This window comes from Sturnus vulgaris, chromosome 16 (assembly GCF_052056855.1).
Source record: "Sturnus vulgaris isolate bStuVul1 chromosome 16, bStuVul1.hap1, whole genome shotgun sequence".
Taxonomy (NCBI): domain Eukaryota; kingdom Metazoa; phylum Chordata; class Aves; order Passeriformes; family Sturnidae; genus Sturnus; species Sturnus vulgaris.
The window spans coordinates 13,715,671-13,737,493 of NC_142258.1; the positions used below are offsets into that span (position 1 = coordinate 13,715,671).

The window sequence follows — 21,823 nt, forward strand, 5'->3', positions numbered from 1 at the left end:
TTGGGGAGTGGGGCCAGGGAGGCATTGGCAGGGTGGGAAGTGCACGAAGTGCTGGATTCTCCAGGCTGGATTGTGACCTGTACTCCGGGCTGGAAGCGACCTCCACCCTGCAGCAGCCAGCAAGGCTGCAGACCCGGGATGGACCAGCCCCCCCAGACATGCGTGCCCATGGCACAGCCATTACCCTCGCATCTGCTGGCTCCGAGGGGCAGCACCAGCCTGGCATGGCTGAGCTGGCACTCCGGGGTTACTGGTGTGCCACTTACACCCTGGGAGGGACAAAAGGGCCTCTGGAATGGGGCTGGAGTGCCGCGGCCCTGCGGGCTGGCAGGGGCACCAGGAGCAGGGCTGGCAGATGAGCCACTCTCCCTGTCTAGGGACTGTTAATCTGAGCACAGGCTGAGGATCGCAGGGCGGGATTATTCCCTTCCCGGGAACAGAGCCCCAGCTGCAGAGGATTATCGCTGGTGGTTACATAAAGGACAGGGGGGCTGATGCCCAGCACTGCTCAGCCCTGGAGCCCAGCCTGCTCCACACGTACCCACGCAGCAGAGCTGGGGACAGCTCCAGCCCCAAATGGACAAAGAGGTGCCATCCTGTATCCTGGCTAATGAACACTGCTGGGATGCTGGGGATGGCATCCTTCCCTGCTGCAGAGCCTGGCACAGAGCAAGGGGCATTCTCAGGTCTGTGCTGGGGCACACAGAGGGCCCTGGGGCAGGGGAAGCTGCTGGAGCCTCAGTCCATGGAGCTTGGGTGCTGGCAGCCACCGGGCAGTGACAGATGGTCCCGCGCTCCAGGAGACAGCGCCTGCCACGCGTCTCCCTCCGGCTTGATCCAAATCCAAACCCTGGCATGAGATTTTCGTGCTGATGGACTGCAGCAAGAATCTGGGGTGTAAAACCAGGTCACAGAGCCTCATGCAGGGGGCAGGGACAGGCTGGCCCAGCCTGGTTATCTAACTCCAGCCTCTCTCCACATGCTCCCTTCTCCCTTTTCCTGGTCCATCACCTGCTCACAGCAGGACAGGGCACCAGGCAGCACCTCAGCCATCAAATCATCACCAGGGCTCCTGGATCCTTCCCAAGGTGGGGGGGTTCTGTCTTGGGGAGGTCACCCAAAAGGCTGTCAAAAAATCCCAAAGTTTTCTGTAACCTCCAAGATCAAAGCAGGGCACCATTTACAAACAATGCAAAAGAGGGTTTATTGAAACCATTCCGGTTAGAGCAAGTCCTGTACGGCACAATTTGCAATAAGTTAAAGAACCAAACCAAACAGTTTCAGTGTTAAAAACCACACTAACACATAACACAGTGATATAGCCATTGCCACCCAGCTGAGTTATTGAATCAAGGCACAAAATCATTCATTAAATACTGCAAAAAACAATTACACAGGAAATAAGCTGGAAAACAGACTGGTTTTGTTAAGAAGGTGCTGGTTTGGCACTGATGCATTTAATTGAGCTGCCATGGGCAAAATCTGCATTTCGGAACCGTCTGGAAACATTACTGGGCAACTTAAAGCCAGAAAAGCTCCCCAAAACTGAAAATCCAGCTCTCCTCAAGGAACATTCAGTGTGCCTATGGGAAGGTCTGGGGAGGGATCTGAGGAGGGAGTGCAGTGAGGATACAGCCCAGGCACCTTGCTCCTGGCCAGGGGAATCTCAGCAGGAAACAATCCACATCCAGCACTCAGGCTGGACTACAGTGTAAGCCTGGGGGTCCCCTGCCCTGTACCCTGCCCCAGCTGGCTGAAGGGCAGCCTCAATCCAGCCCTCTTATGGCTGTAACACTGGCACAGGGACGTGGGGGGCTGTCAGGCCTAAGGTGCTGAACAAAGAGGAAACCCAAGCTGGGGGACACAGCTGGGGAGGCTCCCTGCACTCCTTGACTCCTCAGAAAACAGCTGAGAAGAGAGGCAGAGAGGCAACCTCACCATTTTGAGCCGAGGGTGCTTTGAAGGTTGTGGAGCACTGCAGAGCATCCCTGGCTTCCTGCCCAGCCAGGATACCCCAGGGCTGGCTCCCTTGACTGCCAGGGATATGGGTCTTGGGGCACAGGGTCATAGGGCACCCTTTAGGCAGCCATAGGTCAGATGGAAGCAGGAGGTGCCCAGGCAGCCCAGCTCCCTGTGCTGTCAGCCTGGGAGGGCTGGGCTGTGGTGTGAGCTGGTGACAGCAGCTGACCAGTGGCACATTTGGGATCAGCAGTGGCTGAAAGGAAGAGCTGATGCCTGATGCTGCACATTCCCATCCTACAGTGTTTCTACACATTCCCCAATGTCAGACTCAGCAAGGGAGGGAGGCACTGGCCAAACCCCCTCCTGCACTGCAGAGCTTAAGAGAGGTTATTTTTAGGCCTATTTTTATTTTCAGGACTGAGCAGCTGGTTCAAACTGTTTTCAAGACTCTGCACCTTGTTTCTACAGCCTGCACTGGCACCCAACAGGACAGGGCAGATCAAACACCTCACAGTGCTACAGAGATCTCCAGGAGAAACACGTCATCGTCACACAGCAACCTGTCCCATCCCCTTGGGATACCAGGCTGGGCAGAGAAGAGTGCTTGAGGATCCTCACCCAACATCAGTTCCAAGGCAGGGAGGGAGCACAGAGCTCCTACCCACCTCCTGGCAGCAGGGATAGTGTTTGGAGAAGGCTCCTCAGCAGCTGCAAGGCTGAATGAGCAGGGTGCTGGCACTGCCACTGGGTACAGGGCTTCCCAGAGCAGCAATCCCAGCTCCCAGAAAAGGTTAAAGTGCAATTCTACTCAAGCCAGATCTTTAAACCTGGAGAGGTGGTGGTGGTACTTCCAGGGACAGGCCAGCCCGGGCTCAGGGTGGATCTCTCACACCTCTAAGCAGACTGAGGGAAGGGAGGAACATTGATGCATCCATCAGGTGGGAGACCAGCTCCCTCTCAGTGTCACCAACACTGCATAGCCTGGCTGGGAAGGAAGCAGCAGAGGACACAGACACAGGTAGGCTGGTGACTGCAGAGTAGGACACGTGGGGCTGCTCTTGGAAGGCCATTTGCTAAGTAGAACAACACTTTAACCTGTGCTTTGCTGGCCCAAGTGATACCAGACACACCACAGCCATGGCTGGGGTCACCACCACCCCACCACTACTGAAGGAAGGCCCGAATCCAGGAGAGGGTAATTGCAAATCAACCTGCAGCCAAACACCTCTTCCCAGCCAAGAGAGCTGACTCAGAAAGGAAATCTAACACCACACAGCGAACTCCACTTCTCAGACATCCAACTCCACTTCTCAAACATCCCAGAAATCATCAACTCTGGCATCTCAGCAAGTACATGTTTTCCTCCAGACACACTCCTGAGTCAGCACAGTTCTGCAGGCACACAGGGATGGAGGGGAAAGCCCTCCTCCCTGAGCTGATGACACTTCAGTGGTGGCCAAGCACTGAAGTCCCATCAGCTCTAAGGACGGACACTCTGGCAGCTGCCCCCACAGCCTGGGTGTCCCTGGACACTGGGGGTGCTTCCCTGCCAGCCACGTTTTGGTTTGCAGATCAAGAAAAGCAGCTTCCCACTGGAATCCAGGCTCTGGGCTTGTTGAGAGCACGGCTGCAGAGCAGAGGCAGCCTCTCCCCGTTCCTCCGCAAGCTCAGTCTCGGCTCTGGAATCGCATCCTGTACAGGCGGTCCCGGATGTGCTGCTCCTCGTCCCCGGCCATGTAGTGCAGCCAGATCACCCTGCTCACTGAGACATCCTCCTTCAGCTTCCTCTTCATCAGGGACACGGGGCCTGGCTCCTCGCCGGGCTGGGGGCCCCGCAGCAGCACATAGCAGGCGTGGCGGCTCCGCTCGAACAGCGCCGCTGCAACACGGAGCACACGGAAACCCAGCCTCAGCCTTCTGTGCCTGAACTGGCCACCAGACCCAACACCACCCACAGGGACCAGGAGGGACCAGTGTCCTCCTGCAGCTCCTTGCTGGAGGGCTGGAAGGAGAGGACTCACCAGTGAATGCAATGATTTGGTCTGTGCTGTTGCGGAGTTCCAACAGGACATGAGTGTAGGAAGGATGGAAAAGGTACAGCTTCTGGAGAGGAGCTCTGTGTGTCTGCAACCAACAGGACACTGTCAGGACACAGACTCACACGTTATCCCAAACACAACACCAGTACCAGGCTCAGCTATTACTCACACTCAACAGGACACACTCAGCCACACGCTTGTCCGTGTCGGCCCAGCTCATCCTGACTGATGCCACTAGGACAAGTGCTGGGATTTTGCTTACTGCAAAATCCTTTCCACCCCAAGCTTCCTGCAAATGGCCTGTCTGCTGCAGGCAGGAGACAGATTTTTGCCTCAGGGATGGCAGGGCGAGCAAGGAAAGCAGAGGAAGCTCAGCTGGTGCTTCTGAGGCTCAAACTGTCATTAGTGCTGCCTGCACTGCCCCGAGGGCTCTGCAAGCAGCTGAGCTGCGCACTGAGGCTGCCAGAGGCTGCCTGGGGCACAGAGAGGATATTCATGTGGCCACAAGGATCACTGCATGCAATGCTGCCATGGCAGGCTCCCAGGGAAACAGCAGCAACTCGAGGTGCCAGGCCAGAAGCCTCTCACCTCACCTCCAGTGCCACACAAAGGCAGGGCAGTGACTTTGCTCACAGAGCCACCAAGTTCCTTTTCTCTACATAACCAGGCTGAGGATGACAAAAGCTGCCAGTGCCACCACCATCTGCAGGGACACAGCTATGGACTGAGCCCACACCCAGTGCATGAGGCTGCAGAGTCAGTGGCAGAGACAAATGGGAATACCGACACTGTGAGAAGGGGGTAACTCCACCCAATTCTGGCACAAAGCCCGAAGAAGAGCAGCCCTCAGCACCTCAGCAGCATCACTCACTGTCTCATTGCCTGGCTCCTGGTAGTCTCCCCACATGAGGAAGGCAGAGCGGTGATCTGCAGTCGGAAGTGTGGCTGGGCCAGGGCTCCCTGCTCTCGAGTTCAGCTTCAGCTCCCACTGGACAGCTCCAGATTCACTCTCAACAATCATAATCTAGCAGGGAAGAAAAGGAACTCATGACAAAGGCATCTAACAAGCCATGAGAGAGGAGTCAGGTCAGCTGTCTCTCACTGTCTATGGGAACGAGTATGTGACACATGGGAAGATGAGGAAATGCTTGAAGAAGAGCATCACAGAGCTGTGAGACCTGAGGTTGGCCACGTTAAGAATAAAATCACAAGTTTTGCAGCTACTTCAAGGGACTCAAAGTTCTGTGATTGAAGCCTCTTGCTGAGAAGAGAATTAAAGTGCCTGAGCTGGCTTCAATAACCTGTTGAAAGAGATCCTTTTGCAGCATAAAGCTTCCTAAAATCAGCCAGAGGGAACACATCACACTAACTATCCTTGACTCATTCCTGCTTGAACTGTGACATACAAAGCAATGGGAAGTTAAAAGGAAGATATTTCAAACCTTCTTCCTGTTGGGTCCAATTTCACTCTCCAGGATAATACCGTGGTCATCAGGTTTGTAGTAACCGAGCAGCGGCTCACTGAGGGAGACAAAGAGCAGGGACAGATCTGAACCCACCCTGATGGTTGCACACACTTTGCTTTCCCATTTGCCTCTATCCTCCCACAGCTGCCCTGGTAAGAGACTTGACTGCCACAACATTGGGTTGGCCTGATACCACCCCAACTTTGAGCCCAGCCACATCACAGCAGGCACAGAATGAGGAATCAAAGCTCTGAGCTTCTCCATCCTGAAGCAGCTCCCAGCATTTGAGGGGACACAACACAATAAGTAAGATCAAGATATGACTCAGGCAAAAAAAAAAATTGCATCTGCCAGGACACTGCTGTTTCTGGAAAGCTGGAAATGCCACATCTAGCCCACACTGAGAACACTACCTCAAAAGACGGGACACATTGAGGGTCCACATAACGTGGAGATCTTTTGTGTTGATCAGTGTAGCCATCTCTGAGTTCACAACCAAGATGTTGTCCCGTGAGTGCCCAGGAACTTTTGCCAGGTAGTGAATGTCTCCAAAGCTGAACAAGGACAGAGAAATGATTAAGCTTTTTAGACCATGGATGGTTTTACTGCGAGGTCTGGAGTTCTTTCCCTGTATAGTAAATCCAAATAGGAAACCCCAATGTGCTTTCCCGGCTTTTCTGTGAACCCCTGATGAAGCCATTTACACTAACCCTTTTCCTGAGCTTTGGATGTGCTCCTAGTCCAAAAGCCAAAGAGCCAGGAGAGAACAAAGTCTCACCAGGCCATCCTGTCAGGAACACCAGCACCCTCCACTCCACCAGCCTCCAAGACATAACCCCACACCTGAGAAGGGACAGAAGTTCTAAGCGATGCGTGGCATGGTCAATGTGCTTCTCCCAGAGAGAATCCAGCTGGAAGTCGGAAAGCTTAACTTCCCTCCCAACTGCTGCACTGCACAGATCTTTCAGGGAATATGCATAGAGAGATTTCTCTGTGAAAAAAAAAACAAAAAAAACAAAAGCAAGAATGAGAGAGATAAGTTATCCTGCCCTTGCTCTGAACTCTATGATTTTCCAGATCTGTCAGATCAACTATATTTTTAGGGCTTGCATCATAGAGTTGTAGTGGTATTTTGAGACTCAAGCCTGCTGTTGAATGCTTTTAACATTTTATCTGTTCATAATCCAAGCGTTCCACAGTAATCATTTGCTATAAATGACTGTCTAATCCTTACATGCTTGACATTTGTTAAATAAAATCACCACAGTACATAACAAACCGCAGTTTAAGCAGAAGCCCCCCCCTTCTCTTGGCCCTGAACAGCTCTTTGACTAGGTGAAAGCTCCACACAGCTTGTAAAAATGCAAAACACATTCTCAGATGATGTTTACTAATCCTGCTCTCAGTTACAATCACTCTTCCAGACTGAGTTCCAGGCAGAGCTGTACCTGTGTAGAAAAGGAAGTAGGAGGAGGAGTGCAGGTGCAGCGTGACGTAGCGAGCGTTGCCATCCATGCTCAGGCTGCCAGTGGAGCCGACCTGCTGGCCAGTTTTTCCTGAATGGATGAAGAACTTAACCTAAGCAGGGAAGGGATTAAAGACAAAAACCAACAAGGTTAAAGTTGGTCCAGAACAGCAATTGAATGGGAGCAGCACAGGCTTGAGTGGAAAGTCTCTGCCTGGTTTTGGAGTGGGCAGGAGTCTGGTGACCACTCTGTCTGAGCTCTTCTGGAAGTTTGAAAACCACTTCCAGCACAGCCACCTGCTCTGAGAATTTGTTACCTCTGTCTCCAATCCTCCTTACAGACTGGGGTTGTGGAACAGCAGCCCCAGCTCTGTAAGGACAGCAAAGATCCACTCAAGCCTAAGATGGAGATGATCTAAAGTCAGCAACAAAGCAGCATATGGATATGGGAAACTTGGCTTCACATGGCAGCTCCAATAAATGTTTTAAGTGCCCTAATCTACTCCTCCTCAGGCTCATGTGAGTCCAAGAAGATAAAAGAGCTGATAGGTTTCTTTCTATTCTTTGTGCAGGGTAACAAAATCCACTAAAAACATTTCACCCAGGAGAATAAAGGTTAAAGTCAGGATCAGATATAAATGTCTGAGCAACAGTCAAAGTCTGGGGAGTGCAATGGACTTTAGGAACAAGTGAAATATCTGAACAAGAGAAACAGCATCCATCAGAGATGCTGAGTCAGGCAGGAACCCTTCCCTCTACCTTGAGAGGGAGGGACTGGGAAAGCAAAGGAAATTTGCTGCTCCCAAAGCAAATCTGGAGAGTCTGGCAGGTGAAAAAGGGGTAGAGTTTGCTGGGGAGAATGAGAACACAACTGGAGAGGGACAGCAACACATGTACCAGCTATTCCCAGCCTCCTGCACTGGGAGGAGACACACACTAGCTCTGGGAGATCAGCTGCACCTTTACTGGCAAGCACTGTCCAGTGGCTGCCCTGGGACAGTGACAGCCAGGGGTATTTACACAGGCAGTGAGAAAAAACAACGTTTTCATAACTGCACTGCCAAGCCCTCTGTGCTGCCCAGGAGATGGATCCCAAAAACTGGCACATTTTCTGGGATGTGTTTGTGCTGAAGCTTGCAGCAGGTAGGGGTCAATGGGACTCTCTGGAAATGCTGCCATCTAACCCCCTGCACACAGACCCTTCCACAGACTGCTCACTGCTCTGTCCTTTCAACTGCAGCCCTTGATAGCAACAAAGCTCCTCTGCTTAAGTGCTAAATTTCCCTTCTGACCAGCCCTTTCCAAGCTGCAGAGCTCCAGTCCAGCTCCTACATTTGCGTGATTTCTCAAAAGAGAACATACTTTTCCTTAAGTTGGCAGAGTGCTTGCCAAATCCAGAGGGAGGAAAGGATTTCATACCAGGAGAGGAAGAGAGCTTAAATGGAAAACAGATCAAAAGGCAGTCTTGCAGAATAGAGGCTACATTCAAACTTTCCTTGGACGCCTAAGATTAAAAAAAAACAAAAGTCTTGAGATAACTGGGATAGCAAAAACAATGAGGAAAGAAAACAGAGAGAACTGTAGGAGGTGGAAAAGATAGAATTTCTGATGACTCTGGCCACAACAATGCCTTGGACAGCAAAACCCTATTTTCTTATGGAGGACATTGGCCAAGAAGGCTGATGGCACCTGGCTTGTCCCAGCCATAGAGTGGCCAGCAGGACCAAGGAAGTGCTTCTGCCCTTGTACTGGGCACTGGTGAGGCCACATCTCGACTGCTGTGTCCAGTTCTGAGCCCCTCAATTCTAAAAGGACACTGAAGTGCTGGAGCAGGTCCAGGGAAGGGAGCAGAGCTGGGGAAGGGTCTGGAGCACATGTCCTGTGAGGTGGAAATGAGGGAGCTGGGGGAGCTCAGCCTGGAGAAAAGGAGACTCAGTGGGGTCCTTCTCACCTTCCAGACCCCCCTGACAGGAGGGGCCAGCCAGGTGGGAGTCAGGCTCTGTTCCCAGGGAAAAAGGACAGAACAAGGGGAAATGGCCTCAAGCTCTGCCAGGGGAGGTTCAGGTTGGACATCAGGAGGAATTGCTTCCCAAAAAGGGTTGTTAAACACTGGAAGAGGCAGCCCAGCGAGGTGGTGAAGTCACCATTGTGGGAGGTGCTCAAGGAAAGCATTAGACGTGGCACCCAATGCTCTGGGCTGGGTGATAAAGTGGAGATTGATCACAGGTTGGACTTGATGATCTCAGAGGTCTTTTCCAACCTTAATGATTCCATGGCTCTGGTATGATGATATGGGGCTCCTACTGCTCCCATCAGACCCACAGGGAGCTGTAACTTGTGTGCTTTGAACAGGACAGACTGGGCATGCAGACAATGCTGTGTCACTCTATCATGGATGTTTTAGCAGAAAAACTGTTCTAGCTACATGACTTTTCCCCTCTCAGAAATGGGAGAAGCAATATTTGGAGGGAGATAATACAACCAGCAGCTGTTTCACTAAATGAATTCAGATCAGAATTAACCAGCATAGCGACACTGGGAAGAGCAGTGCAAACAGACCACAGGCAGAGAGAGGGAAGGGATCAGAAAAGGGCAGTGCTGGTACAAAAGCACTGACTGTCAGCTGTGCTTTGATCTAAGAGCCAAAGCTGTCAGGATTTGTTCACTTCCACTTCTCTAAGCAGAGGAGCAGAAAACTGCAAGCTCATCTTGCCCCAGCTCACTCCCTAGACAGCACAGGAACATGCAGTGAGGAGAGCACACTGAAAAGGGGGAGGGATTACTGGCCAGCTCTTTGATTTATTTTACTTTTTTAAACCATAAAACTTGTGCTGATTTGGGAGTACATCTTGGAGGGTGGGAAAGACCCCACCCCAAACCCACAGAAACCGGAGGCCTCTGGACACTTCCTCTGAGACTACAAGGTGGAAATAAACAGCATTCCTGCCATCTCCTATGGCAGCCACTGGGGTTATCAGAGCTTCAGAATGACATACCTGGGCTCCTTTAGTAATAAAGATTATCAGATCCTGAACTCCATCTTCATCCACATCTGGAATCACTGACAAAGGAGTCAGCACAGTATAATTAGCTCCAAAGTCATGGGATTGCCTCCACAGAACTTCCCCTGGAACACAGTGGGAAACAGTCATTAAAAGGCATCTTAGGTTGAAAGGTTATTAATGCACCTGTTGCAGACACATTTATGCTCATCATGGGGTATTTCCTTGCCTTTCTGCATACCAAATAAATCCCAGTATCCACAATTTCCTCTTACATTGCAAAACAATCCTAGCTGCCTGCAGGAATGCACCCAAACACCCTGGCACAAGGAACAGCTTGCTTCCCTTGTTCCTTTGGTTAACAAGATTCCCAGCATGTTCATGGCATGGAGAATCCTTTGCTGTGATCCAAATCCTTGCTGCTGTGCACTTAAATCTGCATAGACATTTTGAGACCATAAAGCAGCTGAATTCTGACCAGTGTTGCTCCAACTGCTGGAAGAACCCTCTTGGCTGCAACTTGCCTCCTGCAGATGTTCCTGCAGATGCTTCCTCACTAGCCACAACTCAGGCCACATCTCACCTCTCCCTTGTTTGAAGAACACACACAGCTCAAACTTGTTTGTAAACTGAGGTAACAAAGCTCTGCTTTTTAAAAAACAGGGGGTGGCTGGTGTGGGCTTCTCTTCAACAGCACCAGACCAGTTGAGTGGCTCTATCCACCCACTGTCCAAGGCTGTGGGCCACTTTCCAGTCACTGGCCAGTGGAATCTGCAGTGGAATCTGGCAGGGAGGACACTGCTGGGGGGTTTTCTTTCTAATGAACATGTCAGTGTCTCATTAGGTGCTTCCAGGGCAAATGTTTACCCTCCCCTTTACCCAGCATCACACACAGTAATTATCATTTCAGGAATGCAAAGTAATCATCTGCTCTTTGTGAGGAAGGCAGCTGGACTGAAAGCCACGGAATTACAACTTGATGCTGTCTGCAATAATTTAAGGCAGGCTGTATTTCTAGTAGGATTGCTCCAAAGCTTTTACTGCAACGCTGAAAAAAACACTTGGATTTGTTACTATGACAACAGATGTGAAATGAAAAGAGCAGATTTCCTAGTTTCCTTAGGAAATCATGGGAAGGCAAAGAATTTTGCCCTCGAAGAAAATAAGCAGGCAGAGGAAGAAGAGAAGTTTTAAATTACCACATTCTAGCTTCAGGACTGTCCAAAGGTACAAGAGTAAGACCAGGCTAATGAAATTCCCCTGTCAGTGCAGAAGGCTCTAATCTTTCATGGTTAGACAGCAGAATTTGGGAAAAAATATCTTACTCTCTTAAAAGAACAGTCTGAGTTAAGAGAAACAGGTGACAGTGAGCTGGATTGTACAACAAGCACTCGCGAAGTTTTCCATGCTCTAAGCCAGCCCACAGAGGCACAGAAAGCAGGCCTGTCCTGCTCCATCAGCAGGAGATGGCACTGTCATGTCTGACATCTGCAGTGCCACGGTGCTTCCTCAGAGCCCGGGGTCACAGCACCAGCACGGCAAGAGGAGCCAAGATGGAAATTAGGCAAGTGCCTGGACTGCAAATCTAACCTGGGTGAAAGGGTTGGATTTTTTTTTTTTTTTGGTCTGGAAGAAATAATAAAATCAGAACTCAGAAGACTGAGTTCAGCTCTCACTTCAAGCAGACAGAGAGGACACAGAGACTTTTCTCCCTGTCAGACGTTCTCCGGGTTGGAGTTCTGATTTATTTATTTAGTGATTTTTCACACAGAAACAGTTCCATCATCTGATCATTACAGAGCCCCTTCTGCCAAATCCCTCAGGAGACCAGAACCACCCACAGGGCTCATAGTTCAGGCTGCTGGAGGATCAGGTGAAGAGAGAAGGTGTAACAAAACTCTTACTCCTGTCCTCTTCCTTGAGACTCTGCCTCGGGCTGTGCCAGAGTTGGAATAATACACAGCTACAAAGACTTTTGCTTTGACCTGGAACAGTTAATCTTAAGCTCCTATGTGTCCCAGTTTGCTGGTAAGATAAACATGCAGGAATGTCAGATGTCCCACACAAACAGGAGCATGCACTCCTACACTTCCCTTCCTCGGGTCACTTCTTGTGGCAATGAAGAAAGCAGGACTAAACACAACTTCAATTGATAAAAAAACATTAACTTTATCAGCATTTAAAGATCAAAACCACACGAGACACATTCAGATGATAATCTGCCTATCTCTCCTTCAATCTTCCTACAGGCAGGGGCTAGACAGCCTGAGAGCCCTGGAATCTCACCAAATCCTCCACAATGATGAATCATTAACAGCTAAAGATTGTGCTGGCTACTGTTTTTAGCACACTGTGATGTAAGTTAGACTCTGCCTCTTTGAATACATTTAGCCTATTTAAATACATTTTATTCTCCTCTGCCCTCCTAACCCCCAGTCAACTAAGCTCAGAAACCATTTTTAACCTACTTAATAGCAAAAAAGGCATCAAATACATAAACTCCTGGGTTATTCACTTTTCCATCTGATGCATTTTTTCCTCTCTTGCTTTGAAGTTATCTATGGAATGTTTTCTTTGTTGTATTGCTGTGACCTGTAGCTTAGCCTGGCTCGTCTCTCCACACTTACCTTTATGGCTGCCTTTAGTTACAAGCCTTTGGCTCCACAGCCAACTTTCTACACTTTGACCTGAAAGTAACTACCTCATTAATAGTCTAAAAATAACCTGTGCTAAAGCCTACATATGAGGGAAATGGTGCTAAGATGTCTCTGTTGGTATAGAAACCTTCTAGCTCTGTGTGTATCTACGTTTCCATCTATACACTGCAAATTAAAAGCTACACCAGATTTTCCTCAGATTCCTTAGAGCTGTACCTCTTGCTATTTCTTTTTTCCAATTTTTGGAAAACACGGTGGGAGGGGTTCAATACCAGATACAAAGGATGGGATCCTACGGAGAACGTGTATTGTTTAGACCTTTGAAACAGTGATCTCCAAAATGTAAATGTATTTTAGGCTTCACCAGCAAGGAGGGTTTAAAGTGCAGCAAATGATCACTGCTCCTAAAGTAGTACAGGCACTCCTTACCCCCACCCACATTAGGCAAGATGATGAGATGAATTTCTCCACCTCTAAGTTTAGAAAGGAAGAAACCTCTCCAGAGGAACTAGGCAGAATTGTAGACTACTGAAACAGACTGGCAAGCACTTATCCTAAGTGCTCTCCTTGACAACTTTAAAATCATAAATGCCTAGAACTCCCACTCCTCCTGCCACAGCAGGCACTCCTGGCACGCACACAAATAACTGGGAAACGTCGCAGGTGCAGGTTTATGTCTAACCCTGGAGAGAACAAAGTAACATTCACAGCTAGTGACTGCTTCTCCTGTTTCAAAAGCTGTTGGAACGCTGGAATTACGAAACAGTAGCTGGCACAAACCCCCAGCAGAGCCCATTGGAACAGCAACGCTGAGAGCACGTGCTCCTCAACACCCAGCAAGTGGCTCTGGCAAGGTTTCCAACATAATAAATACCCAGCGCCCATTGTTCATGTACCAGCCACTCATGTCACACTGACATTCCCCCTGGAGGCCACCAGGTGAGGAAAGCAAGTGGCCCGTCCCCTGTGTGGCAGCAGAGCTCTGCTGGCACTCACCTGTCCGAAGGTCAAGTGCTGTAAGGGACAGTGGCCTCTCCACCACGAGGCAGCCCGGGGCTGCTGCCATGCCCAGCTGCTGGATGCCACACTGCAGCCACTGCACGTCCTGAGCAGCAGGGCTCTCCCAGAGCACGCTGCCATTCGTGCCAGACACGGCAGCAATGAAGGCACAGGGAGATGGCAGCCCTGGGGAGAAAAGGTATCAGAGGGAGCTGCCCCAGCACCCACCTTTGCTGCCCTGCACCACCCAGGAGCTGGGACTCACCCAGCCCCTCTCCCCACCCAGTTTTCTCCCCCAGTCACTAACTGGAACTGGAAGAGAAAGGACAGCCCTCACTAGAAAGCGTTTTTGAATCAGGTACCTTCATCCAGACAGGACACGTTGAAGCTGCTGCTGCCATTGCTGGATTTGAAAGCAAAGAGCACATCTTGTACCTTGTCTGCATTCACGTCTTCTATAGCAAGGAATGGGTAGGGCACTGCAAGAGAACACAAGCCAGCATCTGGTGAGGATTTTCTTAGCCCACAGCAGACAAAGTTGGAGCAAAACACAAATTCCTAGATACCTACTCACTACCTCCATCCTGGACAGTGTAACATCAGGACAAACTGGATTTTATATTAAAAAAAACCATGTACACAAGTATCAAGGACGAGAAGTTAGTGCCAAACGATTTTTTAAATTTGCTATCCCCCAGAGGATTTGTCTTTTTTTAGAGGCAAGCAGCCAGAATTTGAACTATGCTTAACAAAGAATAACTCTGGTCTTGGAGTGAGGTTGCTATTCTCAAAGTATAAAGAAGCCCCACCCAAGCCCCACAAAACCCAGATACTCCATCTTTCTGTCAGCTAAAAGCAGCTTTCTTGAGCTCAGAGTAGCAGAACCTGGGATGTCTGCAGCACCACATTCAGCTCAGTCCCTGCTGTGAGCACTATCTCTGAATTTACAGCACATCCAGCACAACCTACTGCACACAGGATTAAAGAAAAGCTCTCCCATAAGCGATTGCAAAGCCACTGGGGAGCAGGACCCAGGCTAAGGAGCCAACGAAAACAACCAGAATAAAAATAGCTAGAGTAACTATAGAACAATTTATTAAAATAAACAAGATGGAATTATTCTTCTCCCCTTCCTGTTGGCCATGGGGAAAAGGGAGAAAGTCATAGTGACAGAAGAAAAAATGCCTAATTGCCTCCAACCTCAGCTCAAACTACAAGGGAACATTTTAAGGAGCCAGCTTGAACAGAGGTTTATTCCCAGACATTCTTTCTCTTTTTTTTTTTCTTTTGTTTTGTATTTTTTTGTTTTTTGGTGAAGGAGGCCAGCCTGCTACCTTGTTACCACTTCAGAGCAGCATCTAATTTCTCCACTAGATCCTGTAAACACCTCCTGGAAAGCCACTCCAATTACGATGGGCCATTGCTTATCCAGGTCAGGTATTCAGAGCTCTGGCTCCCAAGGGCTGCATCCCTGCAGGTCTGGCTTCACGCTGTGCTTAGGTGGAGGCCCACAACCCAAATCCGTGGCACAGAAAGGAAAACACTGTTGGTAAGTATTTATTCTGCTGCAGCAAGCTCACCTGCACTGTTGTAGTATTGGAACCATGTTCTTTCTGAAATGGGCCTCTCTGGGCAGGGAATGATGAAGGAGAAAGCAAACACAATGACGAGGCAGAGGAAGAGGGAGATGAAGAAGGCAGCAGTGCGCCACCGGGACAGCCGGGACAGCCCCGAGGACTTGACAATCCTCCTCTCCACAAAGTGTTCATGGTTCTCCTGAGCTTTTACATCCTCAGTCTTCAGAGGGTGGATCTCAGCTTCTGAGTCCTTGTTATCCATCACAGCTCATTCATCAGTATTCAGACACTCTTCTCCTCCTACACCTGTGGCAATGGAAAAAGAAGTTAAAATACATTTTGAAATATGTTTTTAAAACAAAAATTAAAATATTCTGTTACTACCTGATATTCACACTGGAAACGTTTAATGGGAGGTGAGCAAACCAGTGTATTGTCACAGAGCTGGACACAATACACTGCTGGTGCTGGAGATCTCCCACACACAGCTATGGAGAGGGTCTGTGGAATGCAGGAACAGCACAAATTCTTCTCCAGAGGAGGAAATCAACTCTGCTAGAGCTGGACAAAGAAGGCCACAGACCCCACGCAGAAAGGACTGACTGATCTGCAGGTCTCCCTCAAGAAAAAGCTCCTTTTGTTGCAAAGACTTCTTGCCACCTCCAGTGTTTGTCAGCCTGACTCCCAGCTGGAGAGGTGAAAGGAAACACTTTTGACCTTTATATCCCAACATAAGGCTGTTCTCTACTGTAATGTGCACTTGAGCTTCCCCAGGAGAGAGATAAAGAAACACCAGCATGTTCTGTCTAGGAGCAAACCAAAGCTATTCAACACCTTCTTACATGAGAAACCACTGGGTAAGTTCAGCAACCCAGCCCTGCAGAAGGCAAGAAAGTGATGACTTCCCTCCTCAGAATAAAAACAAGGCAGGAGTTGAGACTAAAATCAAGCGAATTAGATTTCATCAGACTGGAAGAGCTAATAACTGCTATCTTAGCTTCTCCTGCTACAAATCACAACCTTGGGCTGCAACTACAATAAACAGAGGGGTTCTGTGCTAATTTTCTATAAAAAGGGGTGGGGGGGAAGAGCCCTAGTCAGTTAGAGGAGCCTGTAAGTCATTACCCACAGCAACAATAAATAAAAATCCATGTTTTATACAGATAGTGCTTCTTTAAAAAAATACCACAAGGGAAGAAATAAAGAATAACACATTCCAGTAGGCTTGGAAAAAGCTGCTTGGCAGTGTTATTAAAAGTCATATCAGAGCAAATAACCACGACAACCAAGCCAATTTTCCATGACTGTGCCCCAGCAGTCACGTGTCTGAGTTGTCCACTGCAGCCATTTACTTCCCCAGCAGAAAAGAGCTTAAAGTCAGCACCAACAGTGCAGAGAGCCTGGGATTTCAACTCCAACAGCAACAGGGCTCGCTGTGTCTCACATTTCTACCCAAGCTCATTTACACGTTCTGTGAAACACAAGATGAGTCACCCTGAGGAGGCTCAGCTCCTTCAGGCAGCTGCAGCTCCCCAGGCTGACCCTGTCCCACTGCAGAGGCCTCTTCTCTTCTGGGTACAAATCACAGGGGGGCAGATCCATGGCAAGGCAATCCTGAGGCACAGAATCAGCAGGTCAGCCTGGCACTGTCAACCCTTTACCCTCAAAGCCTACTGGACTCAGAAGCACCCACTCCAATCCCAGCACTCTGGCATTTGTTCTACATCAAGTACAGGATCTTACTCCAGTACTTGATGTAGAATATTTTAATAGCTAAATTATAGATAATTTGTAGATCATTTAATTCAACCTGCACAATACCATGCAAAGGAATCAACAATGCAGAAGTTGCACCTTATTCCAAAGATCTTACTCCAAGGGTTTCATCTGCCCTTCTCATCAGCCCAACAGCCACACCAGGGACACCTACAAGAGTCCAGCTGATCCCAGACCAACAGCAGGTACCTGATGGGTAGGAAAGCTCCGGATGGAAAGGGAAACAATAGATCACGTGGTGCTTTCAGCCTCTGCCCCGAGCTGAGCACTGCCCTTTTACTGCACCAGGCCTCGAGCAGGTTCAAGGTACAAGGCACCAGGCACAGGCTGAGCAGATGATTCACTGGCATGGAGCAGCCACGGCCACAGTGATGGGGACAGTGCCAGGAGTGAGTTACGTGACCTCCCCTGTGCTGGGGCAGGTGGCTCGTGTGTCCCTTGAGTGCCCATCTCCAGCAGCATGGAGAGGGGGATCTTCTCAAAACCAGCACTCACAGCATGGGCTGCAGCAGGGCTCCAGCACAATCCCACCAGCCTCTCCAGCAGAGCCTCCACGATCTCCCAGTACAGAGCTGGGAAAGATCCAGGGCATACCAGCACCTATGAGACTTCCCAAAAGGAACCAAACCCAGGTTCCTCCCCTCTCCATCCAAAGGGGACACCACCTAACACAGCATTGATGGCATATTTTTATGACTCACTATAAATCTCACCACTGTCATCCACATTGGGATGGGAACAATAAAAAAGCAGTAATTATCCTGACAACTCCAGTAATTCCCCTCTTTTTTGCGGTGATGACCCTACAAAGCCACTGAGCACAAAGAGCCCTCAATGCCTTTAAAGCAATTCTTTCTCTTTTCTTTCAGGGTTTGAATAATGCCCTTTGCACCCCTGCCAGAGCAGAGGCGGTGCCAGAATGAGGACCACGAAGGTCAATGGCAAAGACTCAAACAATGCAGGAAATCCCAGGGCTCGCTGCTGCCAAAGTACACGCTGGCAGCAACTGGAATGGCCTGAGCTGGGAACAACAAAGAGGGCTGGTAATCAGTTTAATTGAAGACAAGCAGAAAATGATAGCGTGCATCTGAGATGGTTTTACTGTCCTTTAGCAGCCGACATCTTGTCTCCTCCTGGAAGAGGACACAAAATAATTCAGCTGGGAAGTTCAGTGCATCCAGGCACCTTTCAAGGGAGCAGGTAGTGACAGGATTCTGTGTTGCTGCAGTGTAACACACACTACGTGCAGTAGATCTGGGGACAGGAGTAAACATGGGAGAAAGACCTTGTAGAATGAGAAATAATTAGAGAACACACACAACAAATCCAAACTGAACCCATACAGGTCAGGGAGTGTGGCAGCACAGCCAGGATCTGCATCTCAGACTCCAGGGCACCCAAGCTTTAAAGGTTGCTTCCCCCAGCCATGGATGAGCTGGGAGCAGTTCCCCAGCCCAGGCTGAGGGGGAATGAACATCCTTTCCTGCACCACAGTAACAACTGGGACAAACACAGCTTTACTCACCTTCACTGTCCTGTTTCCTGATGCCACAGTGCAGATTTACAGATCTGATCTGCCTCAAACCAGCAACACTTGCACAGCTAAACCCAAGGGACAAACCATCAGCAGCAGTCAGACAGAACTGCCTGACAAGCATGGAGAACCACAGACAGTCAGGTGGATGAAGACTGGTGACAGAAACCATTTAGGGATCTGTGCACTGGAAAGGTTTAACTCATTTTCCACTCATAAAACACCAAACCACAGCATCTGGAATGTCACCAGGCACCAGCCCTTCCCAGAAAATTTCTAGCAATATACTGTAACTTAGATTTGATGTTCAACACGTTTTTATCTTCCACAGAATGAAGAAATCACGTTCTGACTGGACATTTTAGGAACAGCATTTGGCTGATTTGGTTCTGTTTGGCTGGTTAGTTTAAGCACCTCAGAGGTTTCCTTCCTGTCAGCGAGAAATTGTTGAAGCCCCAAGCTGCAATCAATAAAGACAAAACAGCCAGGTTTTGCTCTGAATAGGACGCAACATTCCCATCACAGCTATTTCCCATGAGCAGACTGTTGGGTTTTCATCCCATGCACAGTGTGACACTGCAGCAAACTCACTGGGCAGTCACCTGCTGTGACATTCAGTCTCAGGTAATTTGTTTCTTTTTCTGCAGTCCCACTTACATCAGGACAAAAAGGAATAACATGTAAGATTTCCCAAAATGAGCTTTGCTCTCCCAAAGACACTCAGGCTGCATGCTGCATACAATCTTATCATTTTGCTAGGTCATCTGCAGCTCACAGCCAAGGGCTGGCCAGGGACACTGACCTCAGGAGACCATCCCTGTCTGACACTGGGGCTCCTCTGCTCCTGGCATGTCCCCAAGGCCTTTCTAAGGACACAGTTTGTAATCCAAACCCCACCAACGAGACTGCTGTGACCCTGGCACAGGTTTCCCAGAGAATCTGTGGCTGCCCCATCCCTGGAAGTGTCCAAGGCCACGCTGGACAGGGCTTGGAGCAACCTGGGATAGTGGAAGGTGTCCCTGATCATGGCACAGGGAGGAATGAGATGAGGTCCCTTCTAAATCAAACCATTCTGGGATTCTCCTGCTGAAGTTGTCCTCAGGTTCTTCTGAAATGACATTTAACCCTTCAGTGCAGACACAGAATGTGCCACAGAGCACTCACAGCAAGGGAATTTGAAACTCCTCCAGAGCACAAGCACCTTGCAATGTGATACATCTGTCATTTGTAGGAGAAAACTCTTATCCAGGGCAGTTTTCACGACAGACAGGAGTTCAAATACAGAAACTCAAACTGTTTAGGGAAGAGCAAAACAAAACCCAGTATTATTTCCATGAGAGCAATGGGAAGATCAAAACTCTAAGATGAAGACAGCATTAAAGCTGAGTGGAACTGATTACAGGTCAGGCCAGGTCAGTAATAACAACTGAGCTGCAAAAACACCAGCCACTTATCATCCCTGGGTTACAAGCTCCACTGCATCTAAGCCACTCCTCTCACCAACTGCTGTAGATCCCTCGTGCCACCTCCAGGGGTAGCTGCCAGTGGGGCATCTGAACCTCTCACATCATAGACACCCCCACCTCACCCAGAGACACCCCCACCTCACCCACAGGGCTCCCCTCTCGCCTCAGAAGCACAGTGACATCCCTCACTGCCACAGACTGAGCTCACAAGGGACTCTGGATAGATCTCTGTGCATGAAACCCCCCCGGAAAAGGCTGTGGTCATTTCATGTGGGTTTATTCAAAGACAAAAAAAGTACATTTTTCAGGTGAGGCACTCACTCCATAGGTCAGAATTCCATGAGAGATTTATGGCAGCACGAAAGGACTGTTCAAAGGCCAGGTTGGATAGGGCTTGGAGCAACCTGGTCTAGTAGAAGCTTTCCCTGTCCATGGGGCAAGATAATCTTTATGGTTCTTTCTAACTAACACCATTCCATGATTCTATGAAACAATGGTCTTCCTCCAGATGCTGTTGTCCTTCACAGCCACCTTCAAGAGAAACCACTTTCTTCCCTCCAGAAGTGGAATTTTTCTTTCTGTCACTTACACACACGCAGAGCAAAGCTCCCTCACAGGCCACTCCACCCACACATCCATCCCTGGGAAGCCTCCCAGCTCCACAGGCAGCCCAATCCTGCCCTGGTACCGGGAAGGGCTGGCTCCAGTCCCTCCCTGCAGGACAGGCTGCCCCTCTTGCTCCCAGATGTTACGCAAGATGTTTTTGCCTTACAAAAAAAGAAGAGGCTGGAAATGAGGTCGGAGTTGAACACATTGCAGAATTTTTCTTTCGGCAAGAAGCCCTGTAACTCTCGCCTGCAAACCAGGCTTGTGGGCTCCCGAGGGAGAGAGCAACAGGACTTTAACCCTCTCCAGGAAGAGCGCTGAGGCTCTGGGTGTGCTGAGCTCTGCAGAGGTGAGGGGCTTTCTTTGGCTGAAGCTCAGACCCGCAGTCCCAGGTGCTGCGTGAGCAACTCCCCAGGCGCCCTCACAACTGCCAGCCTTGGGATAAAGGACCTCAGATCAAAGGGAGCAACCTGGGCTTTGGAAAAAAGGAATAAATTCTTTCCCAGGCTTCTCGCTATGGTTTGGGGGCACTTCTTGAGCTGCTCAAGGCGGACAGCAAACCCCACCGGGGCAGCGGGGAAGGCCGCAGAGCTGGGCTGGAAGCGCTGACAGCCGCGGGCTCTCACCGGCCCGGTCAGGGGGACACAGCGCGGACACAGCACGGCCTGGCCCGTCAACGGCTCTGGCCCCGCGGCTGCGCCGACCCCAGCGCTGCCACTGCCAGCCCCGAGCTCCCGGAGGCGGCGGCAGCGCGCGGGCAGCGGGGACGCTTCGGGAGCCGGCTCCGTTCCCCGAACACCCCCTCAGAGCGTGGAGGCGCAGTCCGGGGACAAGGCCGTGTTCTCGGGGCGCGCCCATCTTGCGCCAGGAGCGGCCCAGAGCAGCCCCTCGCCTTGCCCGGGTGCCCCCGCGGCCGCGGCCCCGGCCCGGCCCCCGCCCGCCCCGCTCCGCACTCACCCCGCGCCGCCGCCGCCGCCGTCACTTCCGCCTCCATCCCCCGCCGCCGCACGGCAGAAGTGACGTCACGACGCAAGGAGCGCTTCCGCCCAGTGTGGCGGGGCCCGGCCCGGCCCGTCTCGGCGGCGGCGCGGGCGGAGAACCCGCAAGAACGAGTCTGGGCAGCAGCGGGAGCCACAAACACAGATCTTTAATGCGCTCAGACCGCGGGAGAACAGCACAGGCACGTACAGGCACCCCGAGCGCGCGCCCGCCGCCCCCCGCGCCCCACACGGAGGTTACAAAAACAGCACGTGAAACCGCGGAATTAATTGTAA

At 50.3% G+C, this 21,823-nt stretch overlaps 1 protein-coding gene across 2 annotated transcripts; it reads right to left on the reverse strand.

Annotated features, from left to right (window-relative positions):
- Positions 1 to 1,179: 1,179 nt before the first annotated feature.
- Positions 1,180 to 21,577, reverse strand: FAM234A (family with sequence similarity 234 member A). 2 transcript variants are annotated; one of them, XM_088174552.1, is made up of 12 exons: positions 21,507 to 21,577; positions 15,171 to 15,473; positions 13,953 to 14,069; positions 13,588 to 13,776; positions 9,929 to 10,059; positions 6,916 to 7,045; positions 6,311 to 6,458; positions 5,881 to 6,021; positions 5,444 to 5,522; positions 4,873 to 5,025; positions 3,984 to 4,086; positions 1,180 to 3,841 (listed from the first exon to the last, which is right to left on the reverse strand). In XM_088174552.1, exons 2-12 carry the CDS (start codon positions 15,427 to 15,429, stop codon positions 3,630 to 3,632), a joined length of 1,662 nt encoding a protein of 553 aa, XP_088030678.1. In that variant the 5' UTR covers positions 15,430 to 15,473; positions 21,507 to 21,577; the 3' UTR covers positions 1,180 to 3,629. The 2 variants fall into 2 exon arrangements, with proteins under 2 accessions (XP_088030678.1, XP_088030680.1); XM_088174554.1 differs by lacking the exon at positions 21,507 to 21,577 and adding an exon at positions 18,469 to 18,563.
- Positions 21,578 to 21,823: the final 246 nt, after the last annotated feature.

Coding starts and splice junctions, on each gene's coding strand:
- FAM234A (XM_088174552.1), bottom strand. CDS start 15,429: ATGGATAACAAGGACTCAGAAGCTGAGATCCACCCTCTGAAGACTGAG. Junction 10,060..13,587: donor AGCACTTGACCTTCGGACAG/GTGAGTGCCAGC, acceptor ACTGTGTTCCAG/GGGAAGTTCTGTGGAGGCAA. Junction 3,842..3,983: donor CCAAATCATTGCATTCACTG/GTGAGTCCTCTC, acceptor TCCGTGTTGCAG/CGGCGCTGTTCGAGCGGAGC.